The sequence below is a fragment of the Peromyscus leucopus genome, chromosome 1 (genome assembly GCF_004664715.2).
Source record: "Peromyscus leucopus breed LL Stock chromosome 1, UCI_PerLeu_2.1, whole genome shotgun sequence".
Classification (NCBI taxonomy): domain Eukaryota; kingdom Metazoa; phylum Chordata; class Mammalia; order Rodentia; family Cricetidae; genus Peromyscus; species Peromyscus leucopus.
This window is the reverse complement of record NC_051063.1, coordinates 146,141,474-146,159,312: the sequence shown is the minus strand read 5'-3', so window position 1 is coordinate 146,159,312 and position 17,839 is coordinate 146,141,474. Positions and strand designations below refer to the sequence as shown.

At 47.0% G+C, this 17,839-nt stretch overlaps 1 protein-coding gene across 1 annotated transcript in view; it reads left to right on the top strand.

The window, feature by feature from the left end:
* Window positions 1-17,839, top strand: part of Adamts17 (ADAM metallopeptidase with thrombospondin type 1 motif 17) — a 338,353-nt gene that overhangs the window by 257,104 nt on the left and 63,410 nt on the right. The window contains exons 17-19 of the mRNA XM_028872809.2: window positions 1,847-2,004; window positions 6,298-6,457; window positions 8,014-8,149. Of these exons, the coding sequence (XP_028728642.1) occupies window positions 1,847-2,004; window positions 6,298-6,457; window positions 8,014-8,149 (454 nt within the window). The remainder of the gene's footprint in view (window positions 1-1,846; window positions 2,005-6,297; window positions 6,458-8,013; window positions 8,150-17,839) is intronic.

Here is a 17,839-nt window from a genome sequence, read left to right as displayed (position 1 = left end):
CATCTGCCAGGTGTTGTCACCACATCTGTGAGTAGCTGGGGGTTTTCATGCCTAAGTGTGTAACGGAATAGCATCACTTCCTACAGGAATATTCGCCTTCCCCATGTGGGGGTGTTGGATCCTTGGGGGATACTGGAGTTACTTTGCCCTTCCAAAGGCTCAGGGGAGGTAACGGTAAAACGGATGGATGTTTACCTTTTTTCTTCATGGCTAAATAATGCTCCATTTTGTGTATGTACTCTACATAGTCTTGATCTATTCATCTATCAGTTGGCATCTCGGCTGACTCCATGCTCTGCCTGCTGTGAGCATTGCTGTAGCACATCTCTGCACGGTGCTGATTTCATTTCCTGTGGGTATTTATTGGAAGTAGGGGAAACAGATCCTGTGCTGGACCTATGCTTTTCCCGTGAATTTTCCATACTAGCCGGAGAAGTGTACATTCCCAGCCACCTGTGCATGGTTTTCTCATGTCCTTACCGCCTTTGCCAATTCTTGTGTTATCCCTGAGCACATACTGACGAGGGTGCGCTGGTTTATATCTCCCTGATGACTTGTGAGAGTGAGGAGTTCGGGTTGGAGGGATTGCCTTGTTTGCTTTGGGGCTTGATTTGGTTTGAGTATTTTTTTAATACTTGTATGCTATTTGCCGTTCATTTTTAAAAAAGTAGTACCAAGCTTGGCAGAGTGATTGACACCAGAAGCAAAGAATTGCAGGGAAGGAAAGGCCTTCCTGGGCTACTGTGTAAAACCCCATCTCAAATGGGGGAGGGAGCCAGAGAGATAGCGCGGGGGTTAAAGTGCTCAATCCTCTTACAGAGGACCCTGGTTCAATTCCTAGTTCCCGCACAGTGGCTCACAACCGGCTGTGACTCCATTCCTGGTGCTCTCTCCCAATCTCTGCAGGTATTGCCTCACGCGGCACACATGAACTCACGAAGAAGCATACATGCACATGCATAGAAATAGAAATAAAAAAGTAAATAATAAAGCTCTTTTTTAGGGTGCTGGGGATGTGACTCTATTGGTACAGTGCTTGCCTAGCATGCAGAAAGCCCTGGGTTCAATCCCCAGCAGCGTATAAATGTGGTATGATGGGATGCACCTGTAACCTCAGCACTAGGGAGGTAGAATCGGGAAGATCAGAAGTTCAAGGTCACTCAGCTACGTGGGAGTTTGAGCAGAACTGGGTTAGAGATGATGTTGGTCACTTGGCCGTCTCTGGCCTGTCCTTGGCAGCAAAGAGGGTGGGACTGTAGGAGATCGTGGGGCGTGCAGTAAACTAGACACAGACAGAGAGACAAGTCCTGTGTGTTCTCTTTCACATATAGAATGTAGAATAGTGATTATATATATATATATAGTATACACATAATCAACTCTTGCACTGGACCCCAGAAAAGAAAACTAATACTTGTTAATATTTTTTTAGTCTCAAATGAATGGATGAGCTTTGCCTAAAGCTCCAAGACATGTTTTGTGGCCTTGAATATACCAACGTAGAACTCTTTCATCAGGTAGGAAGCCACCTCCCGCCATAGGTTTGGACTGGATCCTGGCATCTCCAGCCTCCAGCCTCTCCCCCAGTCCCATTACTGGAAGTGGTACTGAGATAGGCAGCTGGGTTGGAAGATTGCCATCAGTCCACACAGCTCTCTCTCCTGTGAACCAGAGAAGTTTGCTTTCTGTGAACCAGCCTTGTGTCCTTGGTGCCTGGAGAGTAAAATCTTCTCACTGCAGGCCCCTGCGTGCCCTCACGGAGGCCTCAGGCTCAGGCAGGATCCCACATTTCCTCTGAGGACAGACTGAATGGTCCTGATTTTCCAATGCTCAATTTCCCTTTTAGCTCTCAAAGACTCCAGTAAGAGATCCATCAACAGCGACTGGAAGATCGAACTCCCTGGAGAGTTCCAGATTGCGGGAACAACCGTCCGCTATGTGAGAAGAGGCCTGTGGGAGAAATTTTCAGCCAAGGGACCCACCACGGTGCCACTGCATCTGATGGTAAGTGCTGGCCCCGGACATTTGCTTAAGCTGGCATCTTAGTGGGTTTATTAGCCTTGTTCCCAGGACCTGGGTGGAAGGGACCTCTGGTTCCCAGGAGTTTGCAAGGTTCCCTGCTACTGAGGCCTTTCCCTCTTTACTGTTATTTTCATTTGTTCATCTATGTGTGTATATGCATATGTGCAATGTGTTTATATGGTGTGTATATGTGGCGAATGAACATGTTCTTGAGGGTATGCAAATGTGCATTCCGGTATACATTTGTGCACACGTGTAGATGCAGCCAATGTCTTTTTTTGATTGCTGTCTACATTTATAGTTTGAGACAGAGTCCATCACACAACCTCATTGATTTGGCTAGTCTGGCTGGCCAGTAAACTTCATCAGTCCCCTTATCTCTGCCCACACCTACAGTTCTGGGATTACACACTCATGATGTCATGGCTGGCTTTTTTTCATGCATGCTGAGGATCCAAACTCAGCTCCTGTGCTTCTGTAGCAAGCATGTGTGTTACTGACTGAAGCATGCACATTACTTACTGGAGCATGCACATTACTGACTGGAGCATGCACATTACTGACTGGAGCATCCACATTACTCACTGGAGCATGCACATTACTGACTGAAGCATGCACATTACTCACTGGAGCATGCACATTACTCACTGGAGCATCCACATTACTCACTGGAGCATGCACATTACTGACTGGAGCATGCACATAACTGACTGGAGCATGCACTTACTGACTGAGGCGTCTCATTCCTTCCACCTTGGGGTTCCTCCCCAGAATCTCCTCCTGGCTCCTCACTAGCAGAGCACCTATCTTTTTCAAAGGGAGAGCCTTTCAGGAAGGGATTGTGCAGTCACATGGGTGGCAGCCAGGGACAGCTGGCACCATTAAGCAGGTGATAATCGTCTTACTTTAGGGTGTCCACTGTGGTGATGAAACACCATGACAGAAAAGCAGCTTGGGGGGGAAAGGCTTTGCCTGGTCCAGGGTTACAGTCCACTGAGGGAAGCCAAGGCAGGAACTGAAGCAGGGCAGGAACCTGGGGGCAGGAGCTGAAGCAGAGGCCATGGAGGAGTACTGCTTCCTGGCTTGCTCAGCCTTCTCTCTTAGAACACCCAGGATGACTTGCCCAGTGGTGGCTCCACCCACAATGGGCCAGGTCCTTCCATGTCAATCACTAATTAAGAAAATGGCTTACAGACCCATCTTATGGAGACATTTTCTCAACTGAGGTTCCCTTCTCTCAAGTTGACATAAAACTACCCAGCACAGCTGTGCTCAGAATCTGTTTTTGCATCAGATGGCAGCATGCATAGAGCTATCCCAAAGCTGAGATACACCTTCTGGAAGTGGACTGTGGATGCAATATATGGTATCACTCAGACTGGCCAGATTCTGCTTGTGACCAGAGCTGGAGAATCAAGAAAGAATCTGATTCCATCTTGTTTACTTCCCAGGTGGCCTTAGGAAACCTGTACACTCAGGCTAGCCAGGATGCCAGTGTTATCTCTTATTTCCTGGAAACTCCATGACTGCCACTTAAACATGGGCTCAGTATCAAAGGCCTCCAGGGCATCATGCCATGGCTGCCTTCTCAGGGTCTGAGCAATCTCATAGACTATGTATGACAACACCCCATTATGGATAATTTTGTGAGGGTGCTAGAGATTGAACACAGGCCTTGTGCATGCCAGGTGATGCCTGTTGATTCTGACCTCCTGAAGATCAGCGTTTGTGGCAGTTTGTGCATGGGTCATGTCTGAAGTACCTGCTAGTCTCCAAAGTTCTGTCCCCCATTTATTTGTGCCCCTGGAGATGAGCTAACACTCAGAAGATTCTCTGGCCAGCACCTCCTGTGGGTGTTGAGAGTGGCCTGATGAGGGTGCTGACCCCATTGTAGTTTCTGCTGAGCTGAAAGCCAGCCAGCTTCCATGTGGGCCATAAACTGTCTGGGAATCTGCCAGTGATTCCACTGGAGATCATTTCTGCAAGTAGATCTCTGGGACCCAGGAACCTGTCCCAGAGCCATTGCTCCAGGATGAGATGTTTCCCAGTCAAAGCCTTTGAAACAACCCCCCACACACACAACTATTCTGAGCTCAAAGCAAATATTCAGAGGGGCACAGAGAAGGGGCTAGAGACAAAATAAAGCCCGTGCAGAAATACCAGCTGTTAGCGCAGGACTCTGCCTTCTCTAACAAGCATTGAAGTGTGCATAGATAGGGCCTTCTTCACCAAAAACTCTTATATACTGATGGATCTTTAGCCCAGTGAAGTCTGGACACAGCCGTAGGCTGTTCGGAACCATCTGGGTGTTCAGCCCTTATTTAATATTTAATTGCTTTCTCCCTGGAAATGTGCTCTTTACTCCACATCACATCAAGGTTCCCTTGCCTCAGCATAGAAAGCTGTGGTCCCCAAACTGGGATGTGTACATTACTTTCACAGTCGGGGGTACCGATGGAATCCCAGAGATCAGCATTTGAAACCAACTAGACACATTCATACACTTAATCACACATGGCTATGAAACTAGTTTCCTATGGGGCCTCAATTTGCTAGTCTCATTCTCACACTGGGATAATAAAGATCTCTTGTAAGGACTAGTCACTTAGTTTTGTTTTTTGTTTTTTTTTGGGGGGGGGATGGGGAGGAGGGCAGTGGTTTTTTGCTGTTGGTGTTTTGTTTTGTTTTGTTTTGTTTTGTTTTTAGCAGGAAACATTTCTCCGAGTGTGTGGCTGCAGGTCTACAAGCTGGGGAAATAAAAATGTATCGGGTCTGCTTCTAGATCCCCAACCTCCATCCTTCAACTCAGCCTTGTAGGCCCAGGAAGCCTTGGGACAATACCCTTCTGTCATCTGACACTTCTGTCCCCATCTACCAGAGCCTAGGCAGGTGGACTGTGCACTCTGCCTCTAACTCCTTGCTGGGCCCTTCCCCTAGACCTCTGTGGCTGGAAATGAACCTGCTAGCTACTTAGCCCTAGGGACACTCACTGGCCTACAGCCAAGTCCATCTCCCACAGAAAAGCCTGCTTTGGATCATTATGACTACATAACCAGTCTCCATTATGTCTAAAGCCAGTCGGGCACCTGGTGGTCTTACAAGGCTTATCATGTTTTCCCCCAGGCAAAGCACAGGCCCTTCTGTTCTGAACCCTCACTAGGGTTTCAGATGCATGGTCCCCAAGCTGTAGCATGGCCCCCAGAGGCGATGCTCAGACCTCTTTGCACCTCCATCGACCCTTAATGTCCAACCATGACCCAGGCCTCTTGCCTTCCAACAGACATAGTCATCATTCAGGCTCCATAGCCGTACCAAGATGCAGACATCCTCAGCATCCTTCAAACAGGTCCCCCCAGGTCCCTCTGCCACAGACTGTATCTCTAGTTCTCTTGAGTCTGACGTACCCCTGAGTAAACTTACTGCAGTGTAAGTGACTGGTGATAGAAGACACCATCAGGAGGACAGCACTTGTCTCGGTTAGTGTTTCTGTTGCTATGAGAAGCACTCTGACCAAAAGCAGCTTGGGAAGGAAAGCCTTTATTTCATCTTGCGCGTCCAGGTCTGTCACTGAGGGAACTCAGACAAGACAGGAACCAGGAGGCAAGAGCTGAAGCAGAAGCCGTGGAGGAACACTGCTCACTGCCTTGCTCCTCATGGTTTGCTCAGCCTACCTTCTTCTAGCACCCAGAGATGGCACCACCCATAGGAAGCTGGGCCTTCCCACCACAGTCATCAATGGAGAACATGGTGCCCCGGGTTGCTGATGGGCCAGTTTTCTCTTGATGGTTCCTCTTCCCAGATGATCCCAGTTTGTGTCAAGTTGGCATAAACTAGCCAGCAGCAAGCTTATACTCAAAGAAATGGCTTAGCACTGTTCTCAGAACTCTTTCTAGGAGAAGCAGTGTGTTTGTGTCTTTCCCATCTGCAAGCACAGCCTTGTAGGCAAGTTGATGGGAATGTGGACCCTGCTGCATGATGTAGAAAAATGCCACAGACAGACAGCGTGTGGGTTCACCACCCCAAATTCCTCCTGTAAACAGGTCCTCTGTAGAATAGAAAAGAACAGAACTCACCAATAATAGCGTGGCCGCTCCATACCCCAGCCAGGTCCCAGGAACCTGAAGCTGAGATGGACACCTCTAGCTTTCACCTGCTTTGATCTTCAGAAAGGAGCTGGCTAGCAGAGAAGCAGCCACAGTCCCTCAGATTGCACAGTCAACAGTCCATGGGCGCTCCCTCCATCTCAGCAAGGCCTGCCTTTTCTCCTGGCTCCAGGTGCTGTTATTTCATGACCAGAACTATGGAATTCATTACGAATACACCATACCAGTAAACCAGAGCACTGAAAATCAGAGTGAGCCCGCCAAGCCACAGGACGCTCTGTTTCTCTGGACCCACAGTGGTTGGGAAGGCTGCAGCGTGCAGTGTGGAGGAGGTAAGGGGGGGGCGGGGGAGTCGGGGAGCTGAGGGTGTTGCCTTGCTGAAGAAATACTGGATTCAGGGCCCTCTGCACCAACCAGTCCAACCAGTGTGGAAATAGAGAATTTGTATTTCCACAGGAACTTAAGCCCTAAAAATCTCAACAGAGCGTGTGGCCGAGCCATCAGAGCTCCCACAGGTTCGTTAGTGGGCCCACACTGCTCCTTGGCCTGCACTTGAACCCTGGCAGTCGAGATTTGCCAGTCATGTGACTGCGTGGTAGATACGAAAACAAAAGTGGCCTTGGGGATAATCACAATAAACCTCCAACTTGGTGGAATGACACCCGATGAGGACCTCACCCATACCCAAGTCCCCTGTCCTCTCTGCCACGGTCACACTCTCCAGGGTGCAAAGGAAAGAGTCCTTCAGGTCGGGCAGAGCACACCCCGAGTGAGTCCTGACTCCGCATCTCTCTGCCCAGCCTCAGCAGACAACCTGCCCCCTCCGTCCACACCTGCACGTTGTCACCTCTAAAGTGTGATGACTCCCCCACACTTTCCATTAGGAAGAGCCAAGGGGACTGTCACTGCAAGGCCCTACCTGGCAAAGGGACGTGTTCACTGGTAGGGCGTTAAGAAGGAGCCCTAGTAAGCTGCCCATGTTCCGATAAAGAAGTCCCCAGTCACGCCAGTAACTGGGGGTCACTGAAACAGACGGCAGAGTAGGGGAGGGCTTGTCGGGAAGAAGGTTTCGGTGAGGGCTGGGGGCAAGAGAAGGTAACGGGTGGAAATGACCAAAATTCAATATATGCACATGCAAAACTATCAAAGAATAAAAGAAAGAAATGAAGGGTTTACCAAGGAGCAGCAGGAAAACTGCTTTCAAGAAGGTAAAAAAGCTGCCGGCGTGACTGTTCTGTGGTGTGGGAGGGTTTGATTGTCGGTGAGAGAGAGAAAATATCCAGAGGCAGCTGGAAGAGTCTAGAACACAGAGAGAAAGAAGTCGACTGCACATGGCCAGCAGACTGGACATAGCCGGGCTAGGGAAGTGGGAGAGCTGCCCAGGAGCACGTGGCACTGAGGCATTGGCACACTGGGCAAAGCACGCCTGTGTGTCCATCACAGCAGCCACCCCGCTTCTCTCGAGAAACAAGCCTGTAACGAAGCGGTGACCGCACTCTCCGTGAAAGCTGATGTACAGGTGTAATTGGGACCAGATCTCCATAGACTTTAAATCTCACGCATGCAGATCAAAAGATTAGCAATTTCTGATGGAAATGAAAGCCCCAAAGCAAAGCATTGGCCTTAGAAGCTCCCAGGCTATCCAAGGACACACTGACCTGAAGGTCCCCCTGCTTTCTCAGGTTGTTCTAGAATATTGCCCTGCTCCAAACAGCTCTGCTATGCCTTAAACACCCATTCCTAAGAGAAGACCTCCCCCTCTTTGACAGCCGAAATGGCTCGCTCACTGATCAGCAGGTGCAGCCAGACACCCCTCCGTAAGCATGAATGAATGGTTTTCTGGGTATGTGCCTCCGTAACTTCTTAGCTCCCATGGTTTGGCTTCCAGGAGAACGCAGGACCATTGTGTCATGCACCCGGATTGTTAACAAGACCACAACCCTGGTGAATGACAGTGACTGCCCCCCAGCAAGCCGCCCTGAGCCCCAGGTCCGAAGGTGCAACTCTCACCCATGCCAGTCCCGGTAAGTCGCTGGACTCGGTGGCTCGGGCCACCAGCATGTTGGATAGCAGCATGTTGGGTGAGGGGATGGCAATACACAGTTAACAGCACAGAACCAGCCTGCGCCACGTTCCGGTGGCGTGGCGAGTGATTTTTTGCTTGCTCAACAGGGGCACATTCTGAGAAGTCCCTATTTAGACAAATGTAATGTTTGCTACACAAGTAGGCTGACAGCGTAGAAGTGTTACAGGTTATTGATCCGAGGACATGAACAAAATAGAGCATTCATTTAAGCATAAAATGATATCATCAGTAGACACGGAATGGGTAGGCTGGTGCTGTTCTAACACAAACTTCTCTTCAGTGAACAATATTTTTCATCAGGAGTGCATTCTAAATAACAATAGTAATTCTAGCATGGTAAGTACATGAACTGGTAACTTATTCTCACCTTTTATCATTGACAGTAGCGTGTACTGTACTATGTGTTGGGGCTGGGGAGATGGATCAGTGGGTAAAGTGCGATCATGAGGACCTGAGTTTGGGTCCTTAGCACCCATGTAAAAGATGGGAACATCTGTGTGTATGTCTACACCCCCAGAGCTGGAGGGATGTGTGGAGACAGGCGGATACCCAAGGCTTGCTGGAACCAGTCTACCAGTTAGTGAGCTCTAGGTTCATCCAAAGACACTGTCTCAAAATTAAATACAATAAAGTGATAGAGGGAGACGCCCAACACTGACCTCTGACCTCCTCGTGAGCATGCATAGACAAGTATAGGACATGCATATTTGCACACACTCGCACATCCCAGCCCTCTCCAATAATAAACGTGACAGCCCAGTAGGGTTGCTTTCATGAGCACTGCCACAGGCATGGTACAATGCACTGTGACATGGTGGAGGTGATGGGAATTTTCATCTCCATTGTAATCTTATGGCACCGTCCGTTACCAACTGAAGCACCACAATATGGCGCCGTTCTGACCTTCTGTCTCCTAAGCCAGAACACTAATGGAAATATACCGTCCTAGCTGGAGGGCAGCTTACAGGTCGGGACTGACAACATCTCACAGAGAAAACGTTGCTGTGGGCACACACTTCTGACTGGCACCCACTGGCTCCCCTAAATCGATTGTCTGGAGGAAGAGGAAATACGTGCTAGAATTTTAGTGTCTAAGAATAAAGTGTCCACAGAGGCTGAGGGCTGTGGTTGACCTGTCTCTGTGTTTGTTGTTGTGTGGAAGCCGTCTGTGCTTCTCCGACAGACCCAGCTGAAACATGACATGGCCATGCTGCCCATGTGCTCTGGCGTACAATCTGGAGTTCTGGACTGGGATGAACTGTGCCAAGAGCGTGCGCTGGCTTCACGTGTTTCTTTCAGTTGCTTCAGTGGCCGGAGAGTGGTACTCGGGGACTGTGATGCATTGTGTGATGTCATGCCTCTGCCTCCTTTCTGTCCTGCGCTGAGTGACTAGTTTTTGCTTTGTGGCCCTGCCCATCTTGTCAAGGCATATTTACCTTTGCTGACAAGGCTTTGCTTTTTGATGTGGAGTCTTTGGGGTCTTTTAAGTATGGCGTGTACCCCTGGCCTGATTCAGGAGTCTCATAACATGTTTGGCTTTTGTACCAACCCCTTTTGCTTACACTGTTTTTATTTTTTAAGTGTGTGTGTGTGTGTGTGTGTGTGTGTGTGTGTGTGTACACATACTCCATGGCATTTGTGTGGACATGTGTGGAGGTCAAAGGACATCTTTCAGGCATTGATGATCTCTTTACACCACGTGGGCCCCAGGTATCTAACTCAGGTTGTCTGGGTTGGCCCAGGCACCCTAACTTGCTAAAGCCATCATTACGTCATCACAGCCTTTGTTAAACTCTTTGCTTCAGAGATGATGGGAAGGAAAAGCAAGCAGGTGATGTTCCTTACATTGATTTGGTGAGCTCCTCCAAAATTAAGAATGAAAGTCTTCTTTCATGCTGAAGGCTTTAAGGGAGCACTCATCAGAAAGTCTGCATGTGGTTAGTTCTGAATGTCAACTTGCCACAACCTAGAATCACTAAGCAAAGATCTTCAACTGAGAAATGACTTAGATCAGGTTGGCCCGTGGGCATGTCTGGGGGTGGGGGAGCGTTGTCTTGATTACTAATGGAGATGGGAAGATCCACCTTGGATGTGGGCAGCCCCATTTCATGGACTGGATCCTGAACTATTAAAGAATGAGAAGGAAAAAAAAAAAAAAAACTAGGAGAGCCAAGCATCCTGGAAGCATTCATCTCTCTCTGCACTTGACCATGGGTGTGAGGTGACTAGCTGCTTGAGTTCCTAGGGACCTGGAATTGTGAGCCACAATAAATCCCTCAAGTTTTGTATTATGAGGATTGGTAGCCATACTTCAAGCCCATCCTCCAGTCCCTTGCTCAGTTATGGGGCCAAAGAAGGAAGATCTGACAGCTGTAAAAACTCAGTGATCAGACAGGTGGCAGTCTCTCTTCCTGAAACTGAGGATGGTCTATCTACCCCTAGAAGAAGGAGCAGAAAATGGGGGAAGAACTCATTCATGACTGAGAGAGGTCAAGAGAGGCTCAAGGGGATTAAAAACAAAAACAAAAACACAACCCTAGGGATGCCTTCATGGATCTTATTTTCTGATCAGTGTTTGCAAACTACTTTAACATCAAAACTTTTAAATTATGTTCAGAAAACAAATAAAATAAGAACATTTGCTCCCCTTCCCCCACAGCAGGCCATGGCTCCTCTGTAGAACAATAAGGAATAGAGTTTAAAAGCTGCTGCTTAAAGGTTTTACATCCTGTAATGATGGGGCCACAAATAACGACAAAGAACTCTGGAGAAAATACAAAAAAATACAGCTATTTAAAACTAGAATGCAGTCGGAAGTTGGAGTGGAGGATATGCAGAGGAGACCAGAGCAGCCCCGTGTGGAGTTTCCATTTGTGACTGTTTGTCACTACATGGACACTATTAGTTTACCTTTGATTGCTGCGACAAAGCATCCCATGGGAACAGCTTCAGTGAGGACAGACGGCTTGTAGCTCATGGCCTCCGAGGGTTTGCAGGTGCTGTAGCTAACGTGGGAAACACGGCATTGTAGCTCAGCTCATAGTAATGGCTGGGATGTGTGGTGGTGCTGTCTATGGGGCTCTGCAGAGCAGGTAGCCACAGAGTGCTGGAACCAGGGACCAGGCTATAGCCTGCACAGACCTTCCCCACAGTAACTCACTTCTACCAGCTAAGCTCCAGCTCCTAAAGGTTCCGTAGCCTCCCGCTGTAACACCACCAGCTAGGAAACAAGCATTCAAAACATGAACGTATGAGGGAGGTCTCAGATTCAGACCTTAACAGAGGCCCAGCTAGAACAGCGATGGACTGTGGCTGAGCCCCCACACACGCTCAGGGTGACCACAGCGGCTGGAAGGAGAGAGCCAGAGGGGGCCCTCAGATTCCACAGATGTATTTGGCCCCATTCCTAAGATAAGACACAGACGGGACAGATCTCATCTAGTAGAGCTAAGGGCAGAAGAATGGAAGTACTGTCGAAGCTGCTGCCCATCGCAACGACCTGTGCTTAGGGTAGTTCAGGATTCTACCATGATGCTCTAGGGGTGTACCATTCAATGTGATAGCCAGTAGCTGATCCAAGGTGACATTGGCTGTGCACATAAAATATGTGAATAAAAGTGGCAGATTTCAAAGGGAATGAAATTAGAAATAGCAATGATTCAAGATTGCAAAGACTTTAAGATAATTTAATAATATGAAATGAGAGTATGTAGACTATAATCACCCGGAATAACTAATTTAAATATGTTGAGGGAAAGTATGTTGTGTGTTTTGTCATTATTATTTAAATATTTATTTCTTATTAAGCAGAGCATGTATGCCTTTATGCATGTGTGGAGGTGAGTAAACCTTATGTTAGGGAGTTGTCTCTCTCCTTGCACCCTGGGTTCCAGGAACGGAACTTAGATTCTCAGGTTTGAATGGCAAGCACTTTTACCTGCCGGGCCATTTCACTGACCCTGCTGTTTTCTAGTTTGGGGGTGTTTGTGTTGTAATGCTGGGGACCAAGCCTGGGTGGGTCTCACATCTGTCTGTCCATGCTCTACCCCTGAACCCCAGCTCCCACTGCAGAACGCACTCTTGAAATGAAACAGCCATGTGTCACTGTTCCCATGGCTCCTGGAATGCAAAAGACATGTATGGCTCGTGTGTGGGGGACAGCACTGAGGCTGGCCAGTGAGTGCCTCGTTGACAACGTTCAGGATGCGATTGGAAATTAGTAGTCATACAGAGAAACAGGCCCGAAATTGAGACAGAAGAAAAGACTTGATTCCAAGAGGACACAGGTTAGAATTAAAAGAAGAGGTTTTTTATTTTTTTTAATTCTTTAGCTTTCTCTCTAACGTTTTCCACAACTTAAAGGTAAATAAGATCTAACAAAGTGAATGTGCACAGGAACCTGTTTTCCTGACTCTGGCCCTCTACGCTATGTTTTTAATATAATATTTTTATTTATTTTTTAAAAATGTTCAAGTTGGGCAGTGGTGGCACATTCTTTTCATCCTAGCACTCGGGAGGCAGAGGCAGGCAGATGTCTGTGAGTTTGAGGCCAATCTGGTCTACAAAGCGAGTTCCAGGACAGTCAGAGCTGTTATACAGGGAAAACCTGTCTCAAAAAAGAAAAAAGAAAAGAAAAATTCATACATGTACACAATGCATTTTGATAATATTCACCCCCTACTTTCCCCCTAACTCCTTCCAGATCTACCTCCACCCTCCATCCCTCCCAATATTATATTCCCCCCCCCTTTTTTTAAAATAACCCACTAATTCCACTTTGTCTTGCTCATGTACTCATAGAGCATGGTCAGCCTTCCAGAAACTCTCCGTCCCCCGGAGCCCATTGCTTGCCTAGAGCCCCTCTGTTGGGGCGGGGGCTCACAGGCCCCTCCCGGCTCCAGGCTCGGACATTTACTTATGCAGGCGGCCATAGCGGCTGTGGGTTCATGAGGCAGCAATCCTGTCATGCCCAGAAGACCCTGCTTCTTCTGGTTCTCCCCAGTCCCTGGCCCCTACCCCTTCCTACCCCCTCCTACATGATGGTTCCTGAGCCTTGGCGGGGAAGGAGTGCGATGTAGATGCCCCTTTGTGGCTGAGCGGGACACTCTCTCTGCTGGACTTAGGCCACGATAGTTTGCTCGCCCTGCTGCCCATCACTGCCTACGCTGACCACTGAGCTACTGGACCCTCACTCACAAAGAGCCCGTGCTCTGAAGGTCCTGTCTCAGGATGGAGATACAATGGAGGACACATTATTACACTGGATGACTTTTTCTTGCCTGCTTGACCATCCCCTGAGCATCTACCACAGCCATGATCATATTCTGTACCTTCTGCAACATCACATCTTTCTGGTCACCAACCCTCCTCCTGTTCACCAGGCACCTACCTTCTCAGTGCCTGGCTATTTAGAGAAGAAAGACAGTCTTGTATGCCTGTGACTTCATAGATAGGCGTTTTCTCCCTCCCTCCACGCTTTTTTTAAAATCCCATCCTCTTCCAGTCAAATAAAGCCAGCCTAAAGAATGAGAGGAATTTCTACAAACGGAAGAGAAAATGAAATTGAGGCAAGATAATCCAACACCTGGAATTTTCTGGAGAGATTGCACAGGACATATTGGCTGACTGTTCTAGGCTGACTTTGTTTATTCTTGGACCGTCTGACCCTTTAATGTTGTTTAAGATAAGCACCTGAGCCAGGCAGTGGTGGCACATGCCTTTAGTCCCAGCACTCAGGAGGTAGAGGCAGGTGGATCTCTGTGAGTTTGAGGCCAGCCTGGTCTACAGGGCTAGTTCTAGGATATCCAAGAGTACACAGAGAAACCCTGTCTCAAAAAAAAAAAAAAAAAAAAAAAAAGGAACATGAAAATGAGTTGCCACAAGTCTGTGGATATTACTTACTGTTTAACTTAAGAAATGTGTCTGATAATAGAATTTGAAAGTCTTGCAAAGTCTTGCAAATCCTAGCTAGATGCATGCACAACATACTATATGTAAATGTGTGTGTAGCATGCATCTATTTTAGACATGTAATATACACATTTGGACAGTAACATTTGAACTATTGCAGAGCATGGTCTGTAGTTATGTGGACTCAAGCGACTTAAGTGAAAAGTGGAGAACCTGGTCTTAGAAATTTAGGACTAGAAAAAGAAAGAGATCTGACACACAGGTAAAAGCTGCCTTGTGTATGGCAGGTGGGACTTGGAGCCCTGTGGGACTAGAGAACAAATGTCTCTACACCCCATTTGGAATGGGGTGGGCATAACTGGAGGGTAGAGCCAATGACCCCGAAGGATAGCCTTAGAACTAACTGTGTGAGCTTTATTAATGAAGCTGAAATGAACCGCTGCTGAGCCTGGCGCAGGGAAGACCTTTTCTGTTATTATTACTCTTTGACCTTTAAAACAACATAGGTGTTCGTCTTTTTCCCCTTACATCTCCCTTTTTTCTCCCGCTCTCTTAATTTTCTTCAGCCTTCTTTTTCCATTGGGTTCCCAACAGTTTCCTTTGCCTTCCCAACTGCACACCATTAGCACCTCTTTATTCTGAGTCTGTGCCTGGCTCTGTGGATGTCTCTCCCAGCCCTGCCGTACAGCATCTAGAATCTGACACAGGACGGCTGGCCTCGCTCCAGAATCTTGCACACCAACACAAATATCAGCAAACCTGGTCCCACCACTGGCAGGCGAGGCAGAAATCTCAGATTGGATCAGCTGTTACAAATGTGGCCAGCAGACTTCGCCTTGCTGACCACAGTCTGCGGGAAGAGAGCCTCGTCATTGGCATCAAAAGAGTGATTCTGTATGCCAGCCCTAGAGACCCAGCCACAGACAGCTCAATGGGCTCCACTTGGAGCCCAGAACTCATGCATTACCAGAGTTAACATTTTTGCAGCCTTTTAGAGCTTATTAGCCACTTGAAAAGCTATTCCAAGTTATTAGATATTTCCCTATAGCATTTATGATTTGAACCTCTTCCCAGGCAGTACATGGTGTACTGTACATTGAATTAGGGTGATTCAGAAAAGAACATTTACTTACAATTGGATTGAATAGTCATCTGCAGAAAAGGGTATTTGGTTTTTAAATTTGTGTTCCTTCTTCAATTACCTTCAACCAGGCTGGCCTTGTTTTTGGTTAAAACTGAATGGAATACCATTGTTTCTTATTAAAGTGTGTTCTGTGGTGTGCATGTACATGCAGAGACGAGGTTGGAAGACCATGACTTCAGAAGGAAACTTGAAATGTGTGTATCTTAAGTCACAGGTGTGATTTGAAAAAGATGCTGTTGTTGATCCACTTCTTGCTACTATGAAACCTCAGAGAATTTTCCTGCTTTCTCCTGAAGTCAAAATAGTGAACTTAGTTGTGGGAACATTGGCGTACACTAGGCCTTGGTGATGTGTGAGCGATGAGGATGAATCTCCATTAGCCAGAGGCCAGAACATTTTTCAGACGCTACCCATAGTCCAGGGCCTCACTTACCTTCCAACTAAATGGTAGAATTTTGAAACCTTTCCTAGTTTACCGGAATTATGGAAGCACAAGACAGAGGAAGAAAAGGCGACTTCAGAGCTTCTTTGATTGGTTGGGTGTCCCTGCCTTCCATTATTACAGACAAAGACGAGTGAATTCCCAGACACCAGCTTCATAGGTAACGGGTTCCTCCTGTTAGGAATGATTGCCATATAAACGCCGCAGCATAGCAAAGAGGCCCTTCTCTCTCCCTGCCTTATCCGAATAATAAGATGAAGCATTTGCTATTCCCTTTTAACATTTCCATAATGATTTCAGGAAAGGAAAATGCTGGGCAACATGAAGTGCAGTCTTAGGGATTCCTCCAAACAGACAGCTGAGAGCGGTAGCCCCTGCCTTACATTGCTACTTCACCCCTGAGATAAGGGGAGACCTGGCCCCCAGCGAGAGCCCAAGTTCTGAAGGCGCTACCCCATACAAAGAAGAGCCTGTTATTGGCTTTCCAGTCCTTTGTTACAAAGTGGCCCATCGGAAATGAAAGGGGAAGGTATGTTCTCCAGATTCCAGGAGAAACAAACTTTGTAGAGTAAATGCTCTGTAATTGAGGGTGATGATGGAAGGCTCTCCAACTGGCAGAATTGTGGGCGAAGTTAAAAACACACACACACACACACACACACACACACACCTGACGGGCATGGTGACCAAATCCCAAAACAGTCCATTTCTCATGGGATCGAATGAGTTTTCTTAAGTTCAGTACTGGCCAACTGTCTTAAAGCAACAGTCTACAGGCATGAAATAATCATTCTTTTCTCCTTGAAAATGCCTATTTATATAGACATGCAATGAAAATCAAGGTATCATGCAAGCAGAAGTCACAGGTTTCTTTTCCTCCTGCTATGATAAAATACTCAGAAAAAAAAAAAAGCAGTTTAAAGGAAGCAGCTTTATTCTGACTCACAGTTCAAAGATACAGTCTGCATCTGGTGGGAAAGTCAATGCAAAAGCAGCCAGTGTGTCCACACTGTCACCAGCAGACAGAGAGAGCAATGCAGGCCAATGTTCAATTCAGGACCCCTGCCCAGGGAATGGCTCCACTCCCAATGAAGAGGAGTTTTTCCACACCAGTTAACAAAATCATGATAACCTCTCCCAGACATTATCAGGAGATAACCTTAATTTAGATAGTCTCTCACAGGTGTGCCCAAAGGCATGCCTCCTGGGTAATTCTAGATTGTGTCGAGTTGACAGTTAACCCTGTCACAGAAAGCATGGATGCTACACTAATATCAAAGTATAGACTTTTAAAAACATGTAAAGTTGGGGAATGGAGCTCAGTGGTGGAGCACTTACCTAGCATGTGCAAAGCCATGAGTTTAATCCCTAGGGTTAAAAAAAAAATGTTAGTAGAGGTGGAACCGCTTTGTAGTGATAATGGGAGCATCTGTCAAGAAGATGTAACAATTGCAAAACGTGTGCACATAGCCACAACACCCTAGAGAACACGTGACAGAAATGGAGGGAGAGGTGGAATCTAAGAGTACTAAAAGAGCCTTCTATACCCAGTTCCAAGAGCGGATTTGAAAAACTAGGTAAACATAAGAAAGGAAGTAGAAGACGTAACAGTCCTATAAACCAACAAGACTTAGATCTCTAGAGAAGAATCCAGTGACAGAACAGAGAACACAGTGTGTTCTTAGACCACAGTGGAATGAAATTAGAAATCAGTAAGAGAAAGAAACTTAGAGAACTCACAAATATGGAGAAATGAAACCTTAATTTTGAGATGAAGAGTCCATAAGGAAATTCTTAGCTTAAGAATTTTACATTTTTAAGATTTATGTTTACATTTACTCTATTTAACATGTGTGGATATTTTGCCTGCATGTATATTGGTACAACCACTTGTATGCCTGCTGCCCTTGGAGGCGAAAAGAGGATGTTGGATCCCCTGTAAGTTAAAGATGGCTGTGAGCCACCATGTGAGTGCTGGGAATTAAACCCAGGTCCTCTGGAAGAATAGCCAGTGCTCTTAACCACTGAGCTGATGTTTACATTTTTAAAAAAAATTAGAATGGCAAAACATCAATGCACAAAAAAAAAAAAAAAAAAAAAAAGCAAATTAATTTTGGGGCTGGAGAGATGGC